Source organism: Cyberlindnera jadinii, assembly GCF_001661405.1.
Source record: "Cyberlindnera jadinii NRRL Y-1542 unplaced genomic scaffold CYBJAscaffold_4, whole genome shotgun sequence".
Classification (NCBI taxonomy): domain Eukaryota; kingdom Fungi; phylum Ascomycota; class Saccharomycetes; order Phaffomycetales; family Wickerhamomycetaceae; genus Williopsis; species Williopsis jadinii.
Genome location: NW_017963655.1, coordinates 867,039 through 890,543, shown reverse-complemented (window position 1 = coordinate 890,543; position 23,505 = coordinate 867,039). Strand labels below are relative to the sequence as shown.

The following is a 23,505-nucleotide window of genomic DNA, read 5'->3' as shown; positions in this document are numbered from 1 at the left end:
CTGAAAGTGCTTGATATGTACAACAACAGCTACACAGATTCTCATATATGGCAATTAGCCATTGATAACCCAGACAGGGACATCTATTGTTTCACGACGGATCCCATACTGTATACATCGTTCCCGGATTATAAATTGGCTATTGGACCGCAGAACTTTTATATCCTCAATGGGATATCGTACCAGAACGTTCCAATGACGAAGAATACATTTGCTGCTGCAATATGCTATGACTTACACTTCTATCTAAAGAACGACCAATGGGTACCAACACTGTCAGAAGTGTTTCGGTTGTTAACTTTCAACGGCCAGATCAGCATATTCCTGATGGACTACTCGGTACTGAATTGTAAAAATGAAATCTATAGCAAATTCTTTGAGATGCTCAGAAATGCGCTGAGGAGGGATGGAATGGATCCATATCCATGTAAATCCATTCAAAAGAGGTTGAGGGAAGCTGGCTTCCAAAACATCAGACACGCCTTTGTCTCGTTGAAAAAGGGAATTCCAACAGACCTGGGTAACATTGTGGAGTTTGTTCAGAGCTTTTTTGAGTGTGCTATGTTTAAGTACGTTGCACAACTTCACTTATCACCAGAGGAACTCGTCTTGTTTAGAGAGATGAAATTACAGTACAACAGAGACGTTAGAAACGGCGAGCTGTTGGATGAATTCGGAGACTTCTACTATATGCTTGTCTTTGCACAAAAGAAAACGTATTGAGAACACACTTGTCGTTAATATTGAATTTTACGTCCTTTACGAACAGCCACAACCTGTAGATGAGGAACCCTTGCAGAAGTTGTGGAACAAACAAAGCTCATGCTCTTGCGTGTTCTCAAATTTACGCCGGTATCGGCGTAAGTTTCAGGACGATATTTTCAACCTTTTCACATCTGCCAATTTTCGCAGCGGTAAAATAAAGAAGAAGTTGAAGGAGGGAGGGTAAAAAAAACCGCCGGCGCGTTCAAAGAAAGGCAAAAAAAAGCTCAGCGATCAAGAAAAATTTATGCCGATTAGATTTAATCATTGTTTACCTCTCCTTAAATCACTAAGTAAGCTGGGGACTAGAACAATGTCACAATCAACTGAATGGCCAGCACAAAAGGTGAGTTTTGATCTATTCGTTAGCCGCCGCATACGTTGTGAAAATGTGGAATGAGGGAGGAGCGGAAAAGGGAAGAGAAGAAGATTCTTGTGATTCATCATCGTTGGGCGGTTAACTCGTATCTCGATCTATAAGCGATGGTGGATACTAACTAAAGCTGCCAGGTGCGTAACACCTTCTTGGACTACTTCAAAAGTAAGGGTCACACTTTTGTTCCATCCTCTTCTGTTATTCCATACGATGACCCAACGTTGTTGTTCGCCAACGCTGGTATGAACCAATACAAGCCTATCTTTCTGGGTACAGTGGACCCAGCATCTGAATTCTACAGCTTGAAAAGAGCAATGAACTCTCAGAAGTGTATCAGAGCTGGTGGTAAGCACAACGATTTGGAAGATGTTGGTAGAGACTCTTACCATCACACTTTCTTTGAAATGTTGGGTAACTGGTCCTTTGGTGATTACTTTAAGAAGGAGGCTATTGAGTATTCCTGGGAATTGTTGACTAAAGTTTACGGCTTGAAAGAAGATAGACTTTATGTTACCTACTTCGGAGGTGATGAAGCCTCAGGTTTGTTGCCAGACTTGGAGGCAAAGAAGCTTTGGGAAGACGTCGGTGTTGACCCATCCCATATCTTGCCAGGTTCTGTTAAGGATAACTTCTGGGAGATGGGTGAACAAGGTCCATGTGGTCCATGTTCTGAGGTCCACTACGATAGAATTGGTGGTAGAAATGCCGCTGAATTGGTCAACGAGGATGATCCAAACGTTATTGAGATTTGGAACAACGTTTTCATGCAATTCAATAGAGAAGCTGATGGTACCTTGAGACCATTGCCAGCCAAGCACATCGATACCGGTTTGGGATTCGAAAGATTGGTTTCAATCTTGCAAAACTGCAGCTCAAACTACGACACTGACGTTTTCCAACCTTTGTTCAAGAAGATTCAGGAGATGACCGGTGCACGTGATTACACAGGTAAGTTCGGCGCTGAAGATGTTGATGGTATTGACACTGCTTACAGAGTTTTGGCAGACCACGTTCGTACATTGACATTTGCATTGGCTGATGGTGGTGTTCCAAACAACGAAGGTAGAGGTTACGTTCTGAGACGTATCTTGAGAAGAGGTGCACGTTACGCTCGTAAATACTTTAACTACCCGATTGGTAACTTCTTTTCTACTTTGGCCCCAACATTGATCGACCAAGTTCAAGATATCTTCCCAGAACTTACAAAGAACACCTCCAACACTTTTGAGATCTTAGACGAAGAAGAGGCTTCTTTCGCCAGAACTTTGGATCGTGGTGAGAAATTATTTGAGCAATACGCCATTGCTGCTCAAAAGGGTACAAAGATCCTTAATGGTAAGGATGTCTGGAGATTGTACGATACCTATGGTTTCCCAGTGGATTTGACCCAATTGATGGCTTTGGAGGCCGGTTTGAAGATCGATGAAGCTGGTTTTGAAAAGGCCAGAATCGAGTCATATGAGGCTTCTAAGGCAGGTGGTAAGTCTAAGGGCTCTGATTTAATCAAATTGGATGTTCATGCCTTGGCCAAATTGAACGAAGAGAAGCTTGACAGAACAGATGATCACTACAAGTACGGCACAGAAAACGTTGAGGCCAAGATCTTGAAGATTTACGATGGACAAGAATTTGTTGACGAAATCTCCGATATTACCAAGCAATACGGAATCATTCTCGACAAAACTCCATTCTACGCTGAACAAGGTGGTCAAGAGTATGACACTGGTAAGATCGTCATTGACGGTGCCTCTGAGTTCAACGTTGAGAATACTCAACAATACAACGGTTATGTCTTCCACACTGGTAGATTGGCTGAGGGTTCTCTGAAGGTTGGTGATGCTGTTATTGCCGGGTATGAAGAATTGCGTCGTTGGCCACTTAGAAATAACCATACTGGTACACATATTTTGAACTTGGCATTGAGAGAAGTCCTCGGCACAGAGGTCCATCAAAAGGGTTCTCTTGTTGCACCAGAAAAGTTGAGATTTGACTTCTCTCATAAGCAGGGTTTGACTCTTGATGAGGTTTCCAAAATTGAAGCCATCTGTAATGAGGAGATTAAGAAGGCTCAAATCGTTTACGCTAAAGATGTTCCATTGGAACAAGCCAAGGGTATTACCTCTGTCAGAGCTGTTTTCGGTGAAACTTATCCAGACCCAGTTAGAGTTGTTTCCATTGGTGTCCCAATTGATGACTTGTTGAGTAGTCCGACGGATGAGAAATGGATGACTGTTTCCATAGAATTCTGTGGTGGTACACATGTTGCCAAAACCAGCGATATCAAAGACCTCGTGTTGACCGAGGAATCTGGTATTGCCAAGGGTATCAGACGTATCGTCGCAGTTACAGGTAACGAGGCTCATGATGTTCAGAGAATTGCCAGCGAGTTTTCGAAGGACCTTGAGAGCGCTGGTAAATTGGAATTTGGTCCATTGAAGGAGAAGAAGCTGAAGGAGTTGGGTGTCAAATTAGGTCAATTGAACATCTCGATCTTGTCAAAGAGTGAGCTCAAGAACCGTTTCAACGTATTTGACAAAGAAATTAAAGATGAGAACAAGGCTCGTCAAAAGGCTGAGAGCAAGAAGACTTTGGATACCGTCAAGGACTACTTTGCTGAAAACGAATCATCTGCCTTCTTAGTTAAGCACGTTGACATCAGTGCCAACGCTAAGTCCATTACCGAAGCCATCAACTTCATCAAGTCCAAGAACCCGGATAAGTCCATCTACATCTTTACCGGTAACGCTGATAAAGTTGCTCATGGTTGTTACATCTCCGACAAGGCCATTGAAAAGGGTGTAAATGCCTCCGAATTAGCCAAACATGCCAGTGAATTCATTGGTGGTAAGGCTGGTGGTAAAGGTAACGTTGTGCAAGGTATGGGTGATAAGCTGGATGGAATTCCAAACGCTGTTGACGAGCTTGAAAAGCTTTTGAAAGAGAAGCTTAGCATTTAAACGTAAATAGATCCATCTATCAGCCTACTTTAATATCAGCTATTGCTACTTAACTGGAAACTAGTAACTACTGCCCCCCCCCCTCCCATGTCCATCCACATGGGGTAAATGGTAAACATCCATTAAAACAAGAATCTGCCGAATGTCCTTGTGGGAGACAATTGACGGAACAACGGCCCAACGTTCCGCCCGGCGTTAAGATACATCTCTCTTAGCCGTTTCCCCCATCCTCCGTAAAAATTGTGTCAAAAATTGGATGTTACAGAATGTCTTCTGTGTTTCCCCAGAAAAGCTTCCGGAAGGACGTGCTTGTTGTTTGCTGTGGTCTGTTTAGAATGCCTTTAGGAAGAACGGCAAGATGATTCATCCTCGTTTGAACATGTGACAGCCGTGGTAGGATCTGTACACATTTGGAGAGGACATAAAGCTGTGATTCAATTTGAAGAAAAGAATATAAATAACGGGTGTTCTTCTTCCTTGGTCCTCGTTTACTGTACTTGTTCACAACCAAACAAAAGACTCTGACATGGTTACACTTGATCAGCTTCCTACTGAAGTTTTACTCCGCATTGGTCAATTCGTTGACTCCAGACCAAACAAGCTTGTTAACTTATTAGCAGTGTGTAAAAAATTCTATTGTACATTCAGAACTATGGTATATAGAGACATTTGGGCAATTGTTTCCTCGGATGAATTCTTTGATACACAATGCTCCACCGAGAAGATACGAGATTATATCACTTCCAGTGGGGGAGTTGCTGAATACGACAACAACACTGTTGTAACAAGTGTCTGCAAGTTGAAGAAGTTGGTTTCATTACTGTTAGACAACGAGGAGATACGATCCCTCGTGAAATCATTAAAATTAAACGGGCTAAAATTTGATCCAGGTGATAGAGAAACCGGCAATAAAGTTTACGACTACATGAGATCACTACCGGAAGGTTCATATACAAAGCAATCACATAGAGTATTTATACACAAGGAATACTTGGAAAGTATGGAATCTCAAATCTTTGAGTCTTCCATGATGGAGTTCTTCCAAACGTCAACAAAGAGGGCAAACATCGGTGACTATGCTACGATGAAGAAGAATATATCAGACATGAGAGAATTGGAAGAGATTGGAAGATCATCGAAGGAACAGAAGGGTGTTTTAATGGACATTGACCGCAATGCTGTGACTGGTGTTCTTTTCTGTCCACACTCCTACGACGAGGTATCTAGAAAATACGGTTATTTACAGTGTATTCAGGGAGTGAGACAGCTGTTACAACTTGGACTTTGCTGTGATGTTTCCTTGTTGACGCTTCAAAACATGATGATGCAAAGCTCATTGGGTACACCAAATCCACATGATGAATTGGTTTTCTTGTCTTTTATGCATTATGAATTCAACAATTCATTCCTGTGCGTTTGATGAAATGGTCATATTCATTTAGCTACTCACTCTAGTTTAAACAACATGGCACATGTACCGGAGGAAACGTATTATATCCAATTGAAGTGTGTACTCTATCAAAAGCTCTTGTAAGTAATTGTGACAAGCAGACACTGGTGGATATTCCAATGTACAACTCCAGCAGTAGGTCTTATAGCGGTTGCTGCCCCTAACACGAATATATAATACTGGAGTGTGTTGATAGTTTCCTCTAGTCAATTGTACTGTTTAATATAAGTTCATCTATGATGAAGTGTATCGTGTGAATGAACTGTGCTATCTCGTTATTGCTTTATATATTACTAATATTTTCCTGCCCAGAGTTGAATTAAAGCCTTCTGTATTTGTAGTAGTTGTTAACTCATCGTTCTCTCGGAGAAAAATTTCCATCAAATACTTCTTCACACACGCAACATAGCCAACCAACCAAGAGGTCATAAACCCCATCCCAATGGTCAGACTCAAAGCTCGTTATATCCTGTTCGATATACTTACAGTTCCTCGAGAACCTCTGACTCGGTGTACGGAAAAAGAGCTCCTATTGACTATCCACAGCACAACTTCACCCTCATTGACACAACGACAGATTGCCGACCTCATCAGGAAACAAGTGCTAAAGCTATTTGGAGATTTCGGTAATGGTGTCTTGTCCTCCTCTATGGTGGTTAAATATTTCTCCTCAAAGACTTCTACTGGTATAATACGATGTTCAAGGGATTATTACCAAATGGTGTGCTGTGCGTTAACTACAATCACAAACGTGCTTGGTAAAGACGTTATAATACGGGTACTAAGTGTAAGTGGCACTATAAAGAAATGTGAACAAGCTGCTATTGAAAGGAATAGACAATTAATGAGGAAGTTAAATACCAAGATTGAAGAAGATGGTATACTCGACATTGACGAAGACGATGAGGACACTGATTAGCTAATGTTTAGGCCTTTTATACTGTAACCCGTATTCTAATGAATCTTCATCAACTTCTAAGCCTTCAGATTTCTCGAATTCAACAGGTCCTGAACTCTTAGCGTCATCTATATCATGGTCATTCAGTGTTGTATCTGAAACTTTGTAGATGCTGTTAACTGCCTGTTGAACAAACAATGGGTTATCGTATGGTTGGTCTTCGCTATTCGTCACCTGTGTAGCATTCGTGAATAATCTCTGATCGAATTGTATCTCTGCACTGTTGGTATTTGATGACTTCGCTAATCCCAACTGTGTTCTTTCGCTGATGTCCCTATCACCGAGTGATTTGGCAATGACCCTGTTCCTCTGTTCTTTACCCATACGTGACATTTTAATCTCTCTTTCAGCTTTACGCATTCTTTCTTCTCTTGCCAATGCTCTTTCCCTGGCTGCATCGTCTTCGTATCTATCATCTTGTCTTCTAGACTTGGATTCACGACTCCTTTGTGCCAATTCCCTCAATTTGGCCTCCTTTTCCTTCGTTTCCTTCTCTGCAATTCGTTTCTTCAAAGCGTTTCTCAGTCTGATTTCCTCCCTGGCCTCCTGATCTGCCTTGTGTAAAGCCTCTGCTAAATTGATGGTGTTGGTATTAATAGTGGCTTCACTATTAACATTCCTGCTCGGATCCTTACCATCAACTGCCAATCTTTTATCCAATGCAATGGTAAATCCATTCGGATTCTTCCAATTTGAAATAGCAGGTGGTATATACCATGCCTTCTGCTCCTCTGCAGTTGCTTTCCTTATTGGTGCGTGTAGAACAGGTGCTGGAGGCGAAGAAGGTCTAGCCATATGCTTCTTCTGTTTGAACTTTGGCGGAGCCATAGGATCCTCTTGCTTATCAACGATTTTAATGATTCTTGAACTCGTCGCACTATCGTTCAAGACATTTGACGAAGTATATCTTATGTATTCTGCTTCGGTCTTGTCCTTCTTCTTCTGCACGAGATTCTTAGACCGTGATTCCAACACCAACTGTAACGCTCTTCTAGTTCTTTCAGTACACTCTTGAATCTCTTCAGCTGTAGGCATACGGAGGGAAACATTTTTTTGTCTTTGTCTCAACGGCTTTAGGTCTTCAATAGAGCTTTGGATCCTCCTGTTATCATTCTCACCGGTCCTCAAGAGCACTGAGTAGTCTCTTCCAGTGCCACTATCGTCACCCTGTATATCATCTTCAGCTTTAGTGACAACTAAGCTCTTTGAAGTGGGAGTTTTTTCTTGACTACTACCGGCTTTCACCTGGGATAGGTATTGTCCAATAGAAAACATGCGTTGGTAATTGAAACAGGCCCGATATGGTTCCACTGGGTACGCTAAAAGAACCCATTGCTCACAGCTGAGAGTCGTTACCGTACGCTATACAATTTTTACAAGCTTGATACACCCAGACACCTGTTAACCCAGACACCTATAAACCTGGACACCAAAAGTTTGCTTACGTAATATCAAGCCGTGAACTACGGCCTCTCCATAAGTGTCACTCCGTCATTCTGGGACACGATTGGAGATGTGTGTGTACTCTATTCGGACCTCAGCCTGGAAATGGGGTCTTCCATATGTCTGCCAAATGATGGATTCACCTATCACTGAATGATCTTACATGTGCTCCCAGGAGAAAAGACCAAAGGAATATATCATCCTCCTGCTGTTTTCCCCCGGATTCCGTCACTCAAGCACAATCGGGTCCTGATTATACATGGCAGGGACCGACCGACGGTTGAGGGTTTATGTCCCCAGTAGACCAATCGACTTTAGGGTGAAAATACGGTGAATTTAGTTCCCACCCTCCCATTCAAACAAAATACAGTAAAGCATTCACCTTCATTTATTCCAAGAACAGTGCAAAGTTCAACCGTGGATAAAGAGAGCGAGAGGCAGAGAGGGGGTAACCACAACAACCACCAAGCGCAGAATCCCGCGAATATCGCAAATTCCGAATCCATTTTGTGTGGGTTTTACGTGGGGGTTCAAGCTACACACAACAAGAGGGTATTATCCTATTGCGTAGAGCAACCTTTGAGTGTACCGCTGCTCACAGTACGCATTCCCGCTAGTTCAACGGCTCGAGAAAGGTGACATTTGCGGAGGATTGAGCGAGATGCCACATTTCCCAAAGATCAGTAAGCTACCCGATTTCGACCCGACAAGGCATCGTCACTGGGTATCAATATTGAAGAAGGATAAGCAGGCTGATAAGCACAATAGCCTCCGAGTACTGAGTTTTAATGTCCTGAACCAGTCTTACATGTGGCCACAGGTGTACAACTCGTACGTGGCCAAGGAGTACCGGTCGTGGGACTATAGGCTCTCGTTGTTGCAGAACACCGTGACGAACCCCCAGTTCCAAAGTGGCATAATGTGTTTCCAAGAGATGGAATCGAAGAGCTTTAAACAGATCTGGAAGCCTATGTTCAGGCAACTGGGCTATGATGGCGAGTTCATCAGAAAGGGGACACCGGGCTACTGGCATGATTCTAAGGATGCTGAGCTGATTGATGGCGTGTCCGTGTTCTACGACAAGAGTCAGTTTGAACTGATCGAATGTGAAAAGTTCAAGATCGCAGATTACTTCAACGATACCTTTGAAAACGACTATGGTATGGCAATGGATCGTACTGCCATAGGCGAGATCCTCAACTCGAAAAACCAGGTTGAGCTGATTATGGTGTTACGACATTTGTTCACCGACAAGATCATCGTTGTTTCCAATACACATCTGTATTGGAAGTTGAGTGATATCAAACTGTTACAACTCATTGTTATTCTTCAGGCATTGAACAGGGTTCAGAAGAGATATCCTAACTCCAAAGTGTTATTTATGGGCGATTTCAACTCATCTCCACAGTCCTCTGTGTATAAATTCTTGAAGAATGACAAGATTGAAACCTGTCATCCTGATATTGCACCGTTCTTGGTGCACCCAGATAAGGAATTCATCGAAAACCCAGTTAGATCACAATCGAATGTATTCGATTCCATAATTGCAGAGAATGACTTATTTACATGTTTTACGCAGCATTTATTCGGCATCTTCGACTACATATGGTTCAACTCAAGGGACTTTAGACTCACAGGGTTCTTGAGTGGTGTTGATACAAGCTACATGAAGTCTATAAGCGGACTACCCAATCGAGACTACCCCAGTGATCATATTCCTTTGGTTGCAGAGTTTGAAATTCTTTGACTCTTATTTATTTATATATGCTTCACCTATTTATTCCGATCCATTACAAGTCTTCAATGTCCATTAACGGTGTAGGATCAAATCTCAGCTTGCTATTCATCTCTTGTAGCTTGTCATCGCCCATGGTTTCAACTTTCTTTATCAATGCTCTATCAACGTTCCCACAGAGCTTCAGCTTACTGAGGGTACACAGGTCACATCTACGACCTCTGGGGAGACAGATGGACTGTCCAAAGCCAACCAGCTCAGGGTTTATCTCGGTCCAGAGGTCTCTTGGTAGCCAACTCTCTAATTCGACCCTGGTCTCCTCAGGACCCTTTTTGTTCTTTACCCAGTGCCACATCTTACTTAGCCTATCAACGTGAACATCAACACCAATCCCCAAGTTCAGGTCCCACGCCTTTTGTAGTGTTAGGAAGGCCATCTTAGGTCCAACACCAGGCAATGATACAAGTCCCTCTAAAGTGTTCGGTACTTCTCCATCCCATTTGGACAATAGGATATCAACGCTTTTCTTTATGTACGATGCCTTTCTTGTATGGAAACCAACACTAAAGATTAGCTGGTCCAGTTTCTTCTCATCTATCCATTTCATAGATTCAATGGTGATACCATCGTTAAACCCATTGGCTAAGAAGTACTGTTTCATATTCGCCATCGCCTTGTAGTTGATTTCATCTTTGGTCTGGGATGAAAGCATCAGCGACACTAAGAGTTGGAATCTGTAGTTTCTTGGAGAGAGTGGAATATCCTTGTTCAAGGTGATTGGAATCTCTGCACATCCCATGGTGTCAACTGGTGCAACTATCAAAGACCTCATCTTCTTGACTTGCTCATAGATTGGGTAGAAGTTCTTCGGTATGGGTTTACCTGATTCACCTTCAGAAAGCTTCACCTTCTTCTTTGGTGGTATCTTTACATCCTCTTCGCCCTCCTCCTTGCTCTCCTTCTTGACTACACCATCCCGTGGCGGGATTAATATGTCATCTTCATCTTCATTCTTCACTTCTTTCTTCACGCTGACCTCTTCGTTGACTTCTTTCTTAACACTTCGTTCAGCTTCTTTCTTGATGAAATACTTGGATCGTGTACCATCAATAACGCGTGCAGATCTTCTGAGTGGGACAGCCATTATCTTTATCCGCTTCTATGCCTTTGATGTATAATGAGGCCTGTCTCGAGATCAAAGGAGAAAAGTTCACTATTTGGGATCTCCGACAACCCCGCTTATCTCCGCCTATATACTCTGGAAACTACAATAAGCACATCAGTCTCTAAAATCATTTGATTTTATAGCATACTAATATACAAAAAATATATATGTATTACCCACACCCAATTAAAGGGAACGACGAGAAATGCAAACCCTCAGGTCTTTCTCGAGGATCTGAACTCTGGTTTGAACTCTCTTCTCACGGCGTTGTTAATGTCCTTCTTCTGTTTCAATTGGAATTTAGTCATAAGTGGTATATGATCCGATGGAGCATGTGCGTTCGGGAAACCAACGTAGTGGTTCAAGTACTCTTTGTCCATTTCACCTAGTAATCCACGGACATTTAACGATGACGGCGTGTACCATATATAATCCAAGACATCGGTAAAGCTTGGTGTGAAGTTGGTGAATGACATCTCTCCAATGTTCGAATAAGCAGATTTGAAGTGTAGGCCATGAGTGAACCCCTTCTCGGTGAACTTACCATAGTCTCTGCCTTTGATATCCTCATGATCCTTGACAAACCCTGTAGAGAGTAGCTGATAAACAGCAGAGTGTGGCTGCGAGTTGAAATCACCACAGACAAGCATTGGTAGTTGTTTCATAGTAGAATCTTCGGTAGTATTCAGATGATTCTTGGCAATTATCTCAATCTCTTCGAGAAGGACACCAACTTGGACTGTTTTAACATCGTTATACGCTGGATCCCAATGCAAATGGGTATTAGCCACCAGGACATCTTGTCCGGTTTCAATGTGTTTCAAAATTGTGATGAGACCAATGTTATCACGGCTTTGTAATCTGTTAAACACGTCATCGGTCTTCTTATATCTGGAGGCGTTTAAAACAATTTGTGTATACTCCAGTGCCTTTTTACCGCATAGCGTGAACTTGGATTGTTTGTAAAACGTTGCACAACCATCAACTTTCTTTGCCTCTTTTTCATTCATTCTTTTTGCCCTGTGCTTTGCATGGAAGATACCTCTATATCCACGTTCAGTCATTACTCCTAGCCAATAATCTTCAAACAGCTGGGTTTCAACCTCTTGAAGACAAATGATATCTGCATCTGATTGTAGAAGTTGTTCTTTCAAAACATCCTTCCTGTAATCCCAACTCAAAGCCCAAGAAGGTGTATAACTGTACATTCTTGCAGATGCATAGTGTTGACACAAGACATTGTAATCCAAAAGGGTGAAACATGCCTCCTCTCCTCCCTTTGATAGTTTACCCGAATCTTTGTCGCCCTCTTCTTCATGGTTGACATCCTCTTCAAGTTGTTCAATTTCGCCATCTTCTGACAATTCAATCCATTGTCTCTTTGGAGGTGGTAGATCCTTTGGAACGTTATCCCTCAAATGTATAATCAAAGATCTTGTTCCCTTTTTCGCCAAGATCTTGATGTACTCCATTTTAAAATCTGGATTACCTTCCAACCCAATGAAATGTAATGAGAATAGGTTACCAAATTCAAAGGGTAAAGTTGTCAAATGGTTATCAAACAGGTAAAGGTACTTCAACATTGTTAGAGATCCCAACTCCAAAGGTAGAGAAGTTAGTCTGTTATTCGACAAGTCCAACACTTTCAAAAATTTCAATTGTTTAATCTGCTTAGGTACTTGAACCAAGTGGTTACCGTTTAGATATAATTTGGTCAAGAATTCGTAGTGGAACAGCTTCGGAGATATGTTCGCAATGGATTGACCACTCAAGTCTAATCCACCCCACAGCTGGTCTGGATATTCCTTGGAAGTGATTCTTGGAATGGTAAAATCGTCAATATCTTCGTCGTTCTCATTATCGTGGGAAAGTTTCTTGTTGTGTAACAGCGAAGGGTTTGTAGAATTAGTCTGCTGTTGCTGCTGTAAAGATTCCTGGTTATGTTCTGAATCTAACATCTGTACCGTCATATCTACAAGCGACATCGGTTTCTGTTGTTGCTCTCCAAATTGCGGTTGTTTGGCCCTTCTGGAGACACTCGCAGCATGTCTTGCGTAGAAATGAGGAACATTGCACTTTCGGGAAACCTCCGCCAATTGCATTTGATCTTGCCAATGCTCCAGGGAAGCAGTCGCCTGGTCGACAAGTATAGCTCTATGCAATTGTTGATGTTGCTGCTGCTGTTGTTGCAGCTGTTGTTGTTGAGATTGCTGCTGTTGTTGTTGCGGCGGTGGCATCCCAGGTTGTAGCTGAGGTTGAATATTCCGTTGTTGAGGAGTCTGGGCCCTGTTGTATTGACCTTGATAAAGGGTCTGTTGTAACATCTGAGTGTGCGAGAGGTCATTACCAGAGTGTTGTCCGCCAATGGAGTTATTCATCGTCTGGAACAGATCATTGAATTGCACCTTCTGCTGCTGTTGTTGTGGTTGTTGTTGTTGTTGCTGCTGCTGCTGCTGCTGTTGCTGCTGTTGTTGTGGTTGTTGTTGTTGTTGCTGCTGCTGCTGCTGCTGTTGCTGCTGCTGTTGTTGCTGTTGCAGCAACTGCTGAGCAGGAGTGAGCCCTTGATACCCTTGTATGTTCATCCAGTCAGTGTTGTGTGAATCGTCAAAGCAAGAAGTCGGTGTAAAATATCTCGACAACGAATGGAGCGCTTAGCTTGCAATCTTGAGCGGTTTGATCGGAATTGATGTTTGAGCACAGCGCTTTGCTTTTCAAGCGACCTTTGTTTCCTCTTTATTACTCCTTTTGTTTCTTCTTTAGCTGGGCCTTTGATTGTAAACAACAGTTGTTTTCCTTTCTGTACCCTTCCCCCTTTAAAGTTTTGAAGTTCTCAGTTTTTCTCACAAAACGATTTTCGCTGTCGTTGTTTGTGTGTGTTTTTTTTGTTTGTTCGTTCGTTCGCCTTTACGTTGATGGCGAAATTTTTCGCGCAAAGAAATTACATAATTTTTTCGTTTGTTTGTCCTTCTCTTTTTGCGCAAAGCATTTCAGTTTGATTACCCTGACGACCACACCACAGTGCAAAATTTCGCACTTTGGCATCATGTGCTGCAGGATTGTAAAGATGATGGAGGCGCGCAACACTGGGCGGTCAACTTTGGTGGAGGGTGTCCACACTCGGTCTTCTCATATCGCCGGGATTGTTTCAAGCGGCGCTAAAAAACACGATAAACCCGTCCCAAGGTGACTGACATTTGTCCCAAATTGCAGGAGTTTCCGACCCAATCTGCAAAGTGGAACTTCTATCAACGAAGCTCCCTATTTTTGAATTTTTACACCAAGCTGAGATTAGAAAAAAGGACAAAAAAAATTCAAAGGACGTGGTGAGACATTAAACCAGCGCTAAGGACAAAGGACACAAGGTATAGAAAAGGACAAGACATTGCACTTCCATAGGCGATAAGAAGGGGGACATATTGACATAGAAGACATAGAGAGGGACACGGACAAACATATAAACATCGAGACAAATGCCCTTCATCCCAAAGCTCAGTGCGACGCTCTCAAGTAACAGCTTGTTATCACCATCGTCTTCGAATGTAAACAATGCATCAAGCAATCAGCCATTGCAACCTCTAACATCGGTCACTTCCAACAACAACCTGGCCCATTCATCTCATCCGCCGTTTGAGCTTTCTATCGACCTGGAGAGTCCACCGATTATCCTCTACGGACCTCCTTCAGAGTCCTCAGGCTCTCTAGTTTCAGGCCAGTTGAACATCACCATCAAGAAGGAGGCCTTCCAACACCAGCAGCAACATCCACAGAGACCCTCCGCCAAAAGAGCGCTCTCTTCAAACACACTACAGAACCTGTCGCAGACGTTGTCCAATTTGAACTTATCGCCTGCGCATTCTCATAATGGCTCTCCAATACACTCAAAGAACAACTCCTCCACAAACCTCATGAGCCTGTTGAATGTGAAGGACCACGTGCTGATCAACTCTGTGCGACTGACCCTCTACCAGAACGTTCACTATGCCAAACCGTTCTTACCTCCTTCAAACACACTGTCCAATTGTACGAGCTGTAAGAAGAAGTCTACTGAATTGGCCAGATGGGACGTTATGACACAGGCACATAACCTCCCAGCTGGCAAACACTCGTACCCATTCTCTCATCTATTGCCAGGAGCATTGCCTGCCACCACCTGCCTAGGCTCAAGTGGTATAACTACGATCAAGTACGAGCTGGTGGCCATTGTATCCTACAACACACATAACAACCATCAAAACATCGTCAAGGTTGCGCTGCCTGTGAACATTGCAAGATCTGTGCTTAGAGGCCCTGACAGAAACTCGCTGAGAGTGTTTCCTCCGACAGACGTTACTGCTACGGCTGTTCTCCCAAACGTTGTCTATCCAAAATCGTCATTTGCATTGGAGCTGAAACTAGACGGAGTGTCGTCCTCTGATAGAAGATGGAGAATGAGAAGAGTGGGCTGGAGAATCGAGGAACAGGTGAAAGTGAAGACCAATTCATGTGAAAACCACAAGTCCAAGTTGAAGGTTATCGAACAGCACTACCGGAAGAACCCAATGTTGACGAAGAACAACGTGAAGAGAAACCAACAATCTGGCCCAACAACGTCATTCTCTGTGTCGAATGCTGCATCTTTGACACCAATGGCTTCTAACAACTTGAGTGCTCAGCAGACGAGAGAAGGTGTCACTCCAACGGTATCTGCTAGTAACGAGGACCGAATTGTTGTCAATGGCTCTAATGACAATGACAATGACGATCATATCTCTTCAACAAACAATCTGCACCCAAGTGACCATGCCAATGAAGAACTACGTCTATCACAGCTAGCAAATGCACAGGCCCAAGCAGAGGACTATTCTCTCTACTCTCAAGAGATTCGCACAGTGGCAACAGGAGACCTAAGAAATGGATGGAAATCAGACTTCTCAGGTAAGGGTAAGATTGAGCTTGTTGCTGATATCTCGTGCTTCGGATTATCAAGTGCTTCTGGTCCTCACCGGACCCACGTCTCTTCTAACAACCCCCTTAACCTCCCACCTGTTCATCCCACTATTTCTTGTGATATTGACGATCCTGTGCTGGGTATCTACTGCTCACATGTGCTCATCGTGGAGGTTGTTATTGCTGAAGAGGTGCTGCAAAACTCATCGTCAGCGTCTCTAACAACATCGACTTCTCATACAGAGTCCTTGAGAAGAGAAGGTAACAGACCTGATCAAAGACTTGCTGAATTGTCTCCTGTCTTTGCTAACCACGTTAAGCCAACAAAGACTGAACCAGCTAACTCTTCGCGTAAGCCAGAAGATCCTTCGAGCATCAACGCCGTTGTTGGTGTACCTACTGGTTCTGCCCGTGTTCTACGTATGCAGTTCAAGTTGAACATAACAGAGAGATCGGGATTGGGAATAGCATGGGATGATGAAGTCCCTCCTATGTATGAGGATGTCTCTGCATTGTCACCTCCAACTTACGATACAGCAATGTCTCCATACATAGATTCACCACAAGTTAGTGGTGCCAATCCCCCACTCTACCCTCTAAATGCTGCCCATACGCACACTGCACACATCAATGGATCAAGCGGTGCTGCTACTCCAGGTGTTATCTACGGTATCGGTAATACACCAGGTATAACACCAAGACCTTCAGCAAATTTCCAGAGTCTGAATGGTGCTTTAGACATTGATGAATTTACACTGAATTGATCAAATTTCAGCTTAGTTTAATTCTGTTTTAATCTAACTTAATTTAATATTATGGACATTAAGACGTAGGTTGTTTCACTCGTCGTCTTCGTCATCTTCAATGACTGCACGCTTCTTGACCCTAATAGGTACATTGTCTTCGTCGTCTTCATCCATAACTGCTAACTCTGTGTGTTTTCCGAGGTCATCATCGACTTCTTCACTTGTGACTTTGGTCTGTTCGTTATCACTATTGTCTGAAGATTCATTTTCGCTTTGTTCATTATGGGACTCTTCCTCGGATGACTGTTCACTGTCACTGACAGGTACACTATGAACATTAGATTCCTTAAAAGCGGACAGTTCCTCCTCAGACTCTTCGTCATCTGAAATAGCTGTTTTTGTTCTCTTCACAGCAGGTGAAATGATCTCATCTCCTTGTCTCTTTGGTGGTGGAATGATATCAATGATTCCGTCATTGTCTTCGTTATCGTTGTTACCTGAGTTAGTAGCAGCAGAGTGGAACAGCGCTCTCATCTGTTCAGCAGTTAAATTTCCATCATAACTTTCCAAGAGATCACGTAGTCTTCTTTCACGTGCATAGAATGCTGCATTTGCTTCTTCATCTTCCTCGTCAGAATCCACAATGTACTTCATAGACTTGTAATCAGCATTAGTCGAATGTTTATGTCTGGATTTTCTTTCAGCTTCATCATCACTGAGTTCATGCATTGGCAAATCCCCTGTAGCACTTCTACGTCTCCGTGATTTGGACTTCTTAGACCTGTGTTTGGACTTCTTCTTTGCAATTCCTCTACCAGTAGATCCATGCTCATTCGCTTCAATTGCATCCTCTATTTGGTCCAGTTCATCATCCATATACCCCACTTTGGTTCTTCCTTCATCATCACTGTGAAACCCGAAAGCAACATCATCGTCGTCCGAAGAATAACCGATATCTTGAAATGCATCAGAGTCGTAGCCTCGATTTTCATTGCTCTCTTTGTACTGATCTTTGAGGTTCCTTTTTATCACATAGTCTCTGGCTGTCTTGCCTTCTTCCAAGCTGACTGGCGATATCAAATAAATTTTGATATACGTGTTGACCATTATAAGCTGGTCAACGTCCTCAGAGCCTGAAAAGGTACATTTCTGGGAGGTTGTTGCAGGTAATGATGCACCAGCAAGTTTCAACAGATATCTCACTCTCGGTTCTGTCACAAGCTTCTTCTTCATACTTGGATACATGCTAGTTATGATAACTGGCTTACGTTCTTTATCATCAGGCAAATCAGAGATATCTTGATCTGGAGGTACATCCATGGAGTTTTCTTGAAGTCTAACTGTAACAACTTTCTCCAATTCCTGTGACAGCCAATCGACCACCTCTTTAAATCCATCATCAATGAGATACGCCACCATAATGGCAACCTTCTTCTCCAAATCCATACTATCACCATTTTTAATTTCAACAATGGAATGAACTAAAGTTTCTCTCCTGATATTTCTTATTTCTAATTCATCAAATGGTGATGTTGATACACCACCTGGGAATAGCATCTCAACGTACAGACATGGTTCATCGTCCAATGATTGTCTCAGTTTCTTCATAAAGTGATTCATGAACTGTTCGACGTGTTTTCTGATATTTGACGTGTGAAGTAAACCCTCTGGACTCAGCATGTTGTGCAATACCAACATGAAATCGAGACGGAACAAAAGATTATAACGTTTCAATGAGAAAAAGATTCTATGCAAAAACTTGATAGCTTTCTTCAACGACTTTTCCGGAACATCGTTGAACCTCTTTATGAAACTGATGTATGAGTGAATAGTTCCCTCGTGTGCAAGAGATGCAATGAACTTATCACGTAAATCACGTCTTCCTTTAGAGAGTACATCGGCTGCACTCTCGAGTGCCTGCTCGTCATTGATATCAAGGTCATCGATGGTTATTTGCTCATTTGTGTAAACTTTGACATACGATCTCGACTTCTGTTCCTTGATGAACTCCTTCATGTTTGTCTTTGCAAAGATATCCATTTCTTTGGTCATTGCATCTACCAAAGCAACACACGTATCAACAAACTCTGGAGATCTCTTGTGTGCATTTTTAACACAGGGTGGTATAGGACTGATATGGTGATCCTTAAAGATCCTCTTCCTCAGGTTTGTCGAGATGTATCTGTTCTCATCAAGAGATGATACGGAAAGTGTATTAGCAACCTGAAGCATCTCTGTTAGCAGAATCATACACGCATGAGCCAGCTCCCACTTCTTCTCATCAACGGCTTCGTTGAAGTAACTGCCCAACAGAATAAAGGTCTCGTCCGTTAACGCTGATCCGACAAGAGTATAGTCAACTTCACTCAAATTGGAGCCATATCTCTCTCTTTGGGCTTCCAAAAACCACGCAATGATCATAACATATTGAATTTTCGACTGTGTATCAGAACCTTTGTTATCAGAAGATGAAAGCACCCTTGTACATGCTTTTATGAACGGGTTGAAGGCACCATCGATAAAATCAGTAACAAAACTGTTAAATGCTTTTCTGTTTGTCGAACCAATTGCCACATGTCTTTGAATGACACCTTCATCATCATCGGTATATTTAAACCTTGCTGTCTTTATCCATTTCTTGTGTTGATCGAAGGTTGCAATTGGATCATTTCTGCTCAACAGATTGCCTGAGTTAGAAACAGTCAGTCTCCCCAAGTCTGGAGTCTGTAATGATAGCAACGTACCAAATCTTCCATGACGACTAGATGTGTGTTTTTTTAACTGGTTCACCATATCTTTCTCCTTTGACAACAAATCACCCAGTGCTAGTGATGATTCGGCTTGTTCCATAGAGTATTTCTCAACGTCTTTAGAATACATGATATAACCTGGACTTAAATGTCTAACCATGTTGTACAAGATATCCTGGGAGATATTTGCAACCATCTGGGGGTCAAAATCTTTATCAACACCGATAGATGAGTAGAAAGTGAGGAAGAAAGTGAAGACAAGGTTATCGTGAAAAGCTCCCAAACACGCACCAATACTAACGTCATCCATGTCAACACCTTTCGGCAAATTCTCGGTTAATTCTGCCTGTTTTAATTTCTTGCCCTTAGCCTTGGATATACCTGCTGGTTCAATCTGTAGTAGATTTCTAAAGAACACGATACACTGCTTGATGATAAAGTAATCTATCTTCTCTCTTTCCCTCTTATCCTTCGCAATAACAGGCAAAAGAATCTTTATGACTGCTTGTAAGACGAAACCGTTTCTATAGGTTAAGATCTGCTTCTTATAGTACAGCTGGTACTTCTTCAGCTCGGAGTAATGTTCCAGCTGCTGTTTAAAGATCCCCTCTGAGAGCTCCAATGGTAGAGTCAACAAGACAAGAAGCTTGAGACACTTTCTGGCAATTCGTTCGTCATGTTTCTTACTGTAACCGGATATCGTTGATTTCTTATTCAAAGAGTCATTCCACATACACAGGATGGTCACCAAGTCGTTAACTAGCCCGGTCTCTGCACACGCAACTGCAACTTCCCATGAGTTTTCCCTTTGATCGTGCGAGACGATCCATTTCTCAATATCCTGAAGACACAGGTAAGCCTCTATCCCCAGTTTGTAAGGAGCATTCTGCTTATCTGAAGAGTAGTCCAAACCACCAAGAGATGTCACAAGAATGGCAATGTACGATTTGATATAAGGCTTTGGAGGTGGTGGTTGGTTCAGCGAGGTTTGACCGTACCCATCGCGTACCTCTTGGTCATCAATCACATCTCCTTCAATGAAATCCTCTAAGGTTTCGTCACCTGGGTCCTCCATGGCTTTGTTGGAATGATCAGCACTGTGTTTCTACTGTTTATGGGCTTCAATTGGAGTGTTGAACAAGACGCCAACGCGTTCAAAGTAACAAACCTGGGACGGAAAAAAAGTTTGTTTGAGACGCGTTTTCGCGTTGAGTCACGTGATTTGGGATTTTCTATCTGATCACGTGACTGGAATATTCTCTGTGGGTGTCTACTATTTTCCACCTACGGTACACAATCTACTGATATTAGCATCAGTAAGGCATGCGTGATCAGCATGTGAAGATAGGGTAGACTTGTTGTTGTTCATTGGGTATTTAGTGTATATGCTTTGCACCGGATAGGTTCCAGTTTTGCGGGGGATAACACGCTAAAAGACAGACATACTCATTTTAGGTAGCACCAGGAATAGAATGCTACCAATCAAGAATGCACTCTGAATAACTTCTTCCTGTTGCTGCTTATCACCATTGGATTGTGTACTTAACATGGTCACTTATGTCGAGAGCTATTAACTAGTTACTCAATCAATTGGCCGATGTGATGCAATTTCCAGGCTCTCTGCGAATGACTTGAGGATTAAGTATTATAGGGGGAACAAAATGTTATAAACCCCAACTGGGCTCCGTCATAGAAACTGTTTCATTTTATAAGATCCTGTGATGGAGAAGGGTGGGGGGTTCTCTACAAAGTAAATATACCTTTTGGCGTATTCAGCCTTTCGTAGAGTGCTCTATAAATCCTCAACACGCTATTTCCTTTTATGAGTTCTCAACATGCGACGTCTGATATACAACTCCTCTCTTTGATACGATAATAATAAGAGAGACATACATTTTCGAGGTATCATATAATACACGACAGTAGAAACACGAAAGAGGAAGTACTGGACTTTGAAAGACGAAGGCTTCTTATATGAATGCGCCATAACAGTACTATTCTGTAGTAATTGCACTAGACTATCGAAGTCAATTCATCAATACATCAGATAGAACAATAAAAGTTTGGAACATGAATATGTAAGAACTTTGAATTAAATTCCCCCAGACATTATACCCATAGGTGATGAAATCAATAGAGACACCAACAACGTCAACAGAGAAATCTCAGCACCAGTTGTAAGAACAACTGCACTGCAGCTGGAGTAGAATATCTCTGAAATAGTAGCTAGAGTGACAACAGCAGTGGCTCTGCCAGTAGCCACAGTAGCATCAGTATAATCAGTACCAGTCACTGTCGTTGAGACCTTGGACTTCGAGCACTTATTTTCGTAGCAGCCGAACAAGGAACTGTTAATGTCACAGTTTCGACACACTTAACTATGGTAACAGGAGTTATTACTACAGAGCCTGTGAGCAACGACGAGGTACTACAAGAATCGACGTTACCAGCAGAAGCATTGGAGGTGTACTTGGAAACAATATCACTCTCAGCATCACTAGCGTCAGTGACGACAGTGGTGTAGTCATCTTATTAGAAATTAGCAATCACAGGGTGTCAAAATAATTATAATAATAATTCATCAGAGAGTAGTAATGATGAATTCTGGAAGCACTTATAGCTATTAGTTTCAAGATATGATATAAGATTTAGAGCTCAATAGTCCCTGAATCGTCCAGTTGCTCATTATCTACTATGTACATAGGTGAGTTTGTACTTGCCCTATTCCATGAATTTATGCATCATTTCAGAACCCTTGGTTCTCCAGTTCCAGATGGATACGTATGCTACATCCCTCATCTTCAAAGCCACACGGGTTGTCCGTTTCACGGTACCTCTTTTCCAGACATAGCTTACCGTATCTGGCATGAGTTTGAAGGTTGACCTGTCGGTTTGGTGATGCCGGCTAATATCTCTTTGTTCTCTTTTATTTCCGTTATAGCATCATTAGTGATGGAGTTATCGATTTTAAGTACAACGCAACTTCCCCAAAATTGTTTCTGGAGAGTTTCTTGATTTTGGTAACATTTGAAGAGAATTGAAAGCTCAATCTTCGAAATTCTATAAAGGGTTCTTCTGCAGAGCCATTTTGGAGTTATGAGAGACTTTCTACAGCCTGAATCTTCACTCCTTATCTCCACAACCGACTTGGGACAGTTAGGACACCTGCGTGCATAAGCGTCTAAGCTACCAAAAGGCTTGCAACACTTTGGATTCCTTTATATCTTATATTATGTTATTTTTGAGTGTGTTATAATAGCCATAAAGGTCATAGTATTCGATATATCTCGATTTAAGGATAGTATTTCTACATTTCTGAATGAATATTTGTTAATATTTAAAATGGTTTTTGAAAATGAAGTCATAATTATATTAGCAAAATTTTATATGACAAAATATAAAAGTTCTACAGAGTGCTTTGCGTTTTCTTCATTGAAACTTAGTTTATAGGATAGCTTGATTACGCTATGATACAGACTGCATGTTATACAGTGTTAGCAACTCTATTATCTTCAAATTCACTTAAATACGATTCTTCATCGTTCTGGTACCACCAAATTTTCGCAACAGCTTATCTCTTTTCGCAAAATGTGTTGCATATACCGCGAGAATAAGCGCATAAGCCTTTGGCCCCCCAAAGTTGGTGGAGGTAGAAAGCCACGCCTAGTCGTAATATGGTATATGTAGTCAGGGTAGAGTAACATCTGAACACGGGGTGTTGCCCTATTACGATTACGACCATTACCACGACCACGACCACGACTACTACAACGACTACGACCACGACTATTACAACCACCATCAGAACATACATTCCATTCAATTGCATACAACCACTCTCACACAAAACAACCGTGCTCCTCAATTGCCTCGTAGACGGTTCATTTAGCCTATCACAAAATGCTTAGCAATTGGACCAATTCCTACCCCACAGTGCAGAATGTTGGAACTATCAAAGTACAACCACCAAACCCGGCTTCGGCTTCTTCGATACGTCCCATACGTTCCCTATCTCTCGCTTTTGGTCAGCGGGGGGCCCGTTCCGCAACTCTATTGATTACCCCATCCGGCCTCAACAGCGCCTTGAAGGACACGCAAAGAGAACCAACTTTGTCTATGTGCACCTCATTATTACTCACAGAGATAAGCAGAAGCCTCCACCGAAAAGCATAGCAAAAGATGAACGTAGGGACCAAATAAGCCCCGTTGAAAAGCAGCGTTATCGTTAAAGCGTTGT

At 42.3% G+C, this 23,505-nt stretch overlaps 12 protein-coding genes across 12 annotated transcripts; 8 read left to right on the top strand and 4 right to left on the bottom strand.

Moving 5' to 3' along the window:
* On the top strand, positions 1-767 carry CYBJADRAFT_75130 (uncharacterized protein). Its single transcript, XM_020217915.1, has one exon. It carries the CDS (start codon positions 16-18, stop codon positions 721-723), a length of 708 nt encoding a protein of 235 aa, XP_020071553.1. The 5' UTR covers positions 1-15; the 3' UTR covers positions 724-767.
* A 308-nt stretch (positions 768-1,075) lies between these two features.
* Positions 1,076-4,095, top strand: ALA1 (alanine--tRNA ligase; the record flags this gene model as incomplete). Its single annotated transcript, XM_020216346.1, has 2 exons — positions 1,076-1,108; positions 1,273-4,095. The coding sequence occupies 2 exons, from the start codon at positions 1,076-1,078 to the stop codon at positions 4,093-4,095; spliced, it is 2,856 nt and encodes a 951-aa protein (XP_020071552.1).
* A 526-nt stretch (positions 4,096-4,621) lies between these two features.
* CYBJADRAFT_161922 (F-box protein) lies at positions 4,622-5,515 on the top strand (the record flags this gene model as incomplete). The annotated part of the gene is made up of 1 exon (XM_020213649.1): positions 4,622-5,515. One exon carries the CDS (start codon positions 4,622-4,624, stop codon positions 5,513-5,515), a length of 894 nt encoding a protein of 297 aa, XP_020071551.1.
* Positions 5,516-5,987: 472 nt separating this feature from the next.
* On the top strand, positions 5,988-6,464 carry POP5 (RNA-binding protein POP5; the record flags this gene model as incomplete). The annotated part of the gene is made up of 1 exon (XM_020212610.1): positions 5,988-6,464. One exon carries the CDS (start codon positions 5,988-5,990, stop codon positions 6,462-6,464), a length of 477 nt encoding a protein of 158 aa, XP_020071550.1.
* Positions 6,465-7,778, bottom strand: PRP45 (mRNA splicing protein PRP45; the record flags this gene model as incomplete). Its single annotated transcript, XM_020216345.1, has 1 exon — positions 6,465-7,778. The coding sequence occupies one exon, from the start codon at positions 7,776-7,778 to the stop codon at positions 6,465-6,467; it is 1,314 nt and encodes a 437-aa protein (XP_020071549.1).
* Positions 7,779-8,721: 943 nt separating this feature from the next.
* NGL1 (RNA exonuclease) lies at positions 8,722-9,693 on the top strand (the record flags this gene model as incomplete). The annotated part of the gene is made up of 1 exon (XM_020212290.2): positions 8,722-9,693. A coding segment is annotated over one exon (972 nt), but the record flags the coding sequence as incomplete, so codon positions are not given.
* Positions 9,643-10,839, bottom strand: CYBJADRAFT_167159 (endonuclease III domain-containing protein). The gene has a single exon (XM_020214794.1). It carries the CDS (start codon positions 10,823-10,825, stop codon positions 9,737-9,739), a length of 1,089 nt encoding a protein of 362 aa, XP_020071547.1. The 5' UTR covers positions 10,826-10,839; the 3' UTR covers positions 9,643-9,736.
* A 122-nt stretch (positions 10,840-10,961) lies between these two features.
* CCR4 (CCR4-NOT core exoribonuclease subunit CCR4) lies at positions 10,962-13,600 on the bottom strand. The gene has a single exon (XM_020217348.1). It carries the CDS (start codon positions 13,426-13,428, stop codon positions 11,062-11,064), a length of 2,367 nt encoding a protein of 788 aa, XP_020071546.1. The 5' UTR covers positions 13,429-13,600; the 3' UTR covers positions 10,962-11,061.
* A 403-nt stretch (positions 13,601-14,003) lies between these two features.
* On the top strand, positions 14,004-16,605 carry LDB19 (Ldb19p). Its single transcript, XM_020213328.1, has 2 exons — positions 14,004-14,558; positions 14,757-16,605. Exons 1-2 carry the CDS (start codon positions 14,317-14,319, stop codon positions 16,534-16,536), a joined length of 2,022 nt encoding a protein of 673 aa, XP_020071545.1. The 5' UTR covers positions 14,004-14,316; the 3' UTR covers positions 16,537-16,605.
* A 6-nt stretch (positions 16,606-16,611) lies between these two features.
* Positions 16,612-20,343, bottom strand: TOF1 (Tof1p; the record flags this gene model as incomplete). The annotated part of the gene is made up of 1 exon (XM_020217110.1): positions 16,612-20,343. One exon carries the CDS (start codon positions 20,341-20,343, stop codon positions 16,612-16,614), a length of 3,732 nt encoding a protein of 1,243 aa, XP_020071544.1.
* Positions 20,344-22,872: 2,529 nt separating this feature from the next.
* On the top strand, positions 22,873-23,465 carry CYBJADRAFT_167156 (uncharacterized protein; the record flags this gene model as incomplete). Its single annotated transcript, XM_020214793.1, has 1 exon — positions 22,873-23,465. A coding segment is annotated over one exon (173 nt), but the record flags the coding sequence as incomplete, so codon positions are not given.
* On the top strand, positions 23,071-23,505 carry CYBJADRAFT_75055 (uncharacterized protein). The gene has a single exon (XM_020217914.1). The coding sequence runs from the start codon at positions 23,169-23,171 to the stop codon at positions 23,439-23,441; it is 273 nt and encodes a 90-aa protein (XP_020071542.1). The 5' UTR covers positions 23,071-23,168; the 3' UTR covers positions 23,442-23,505.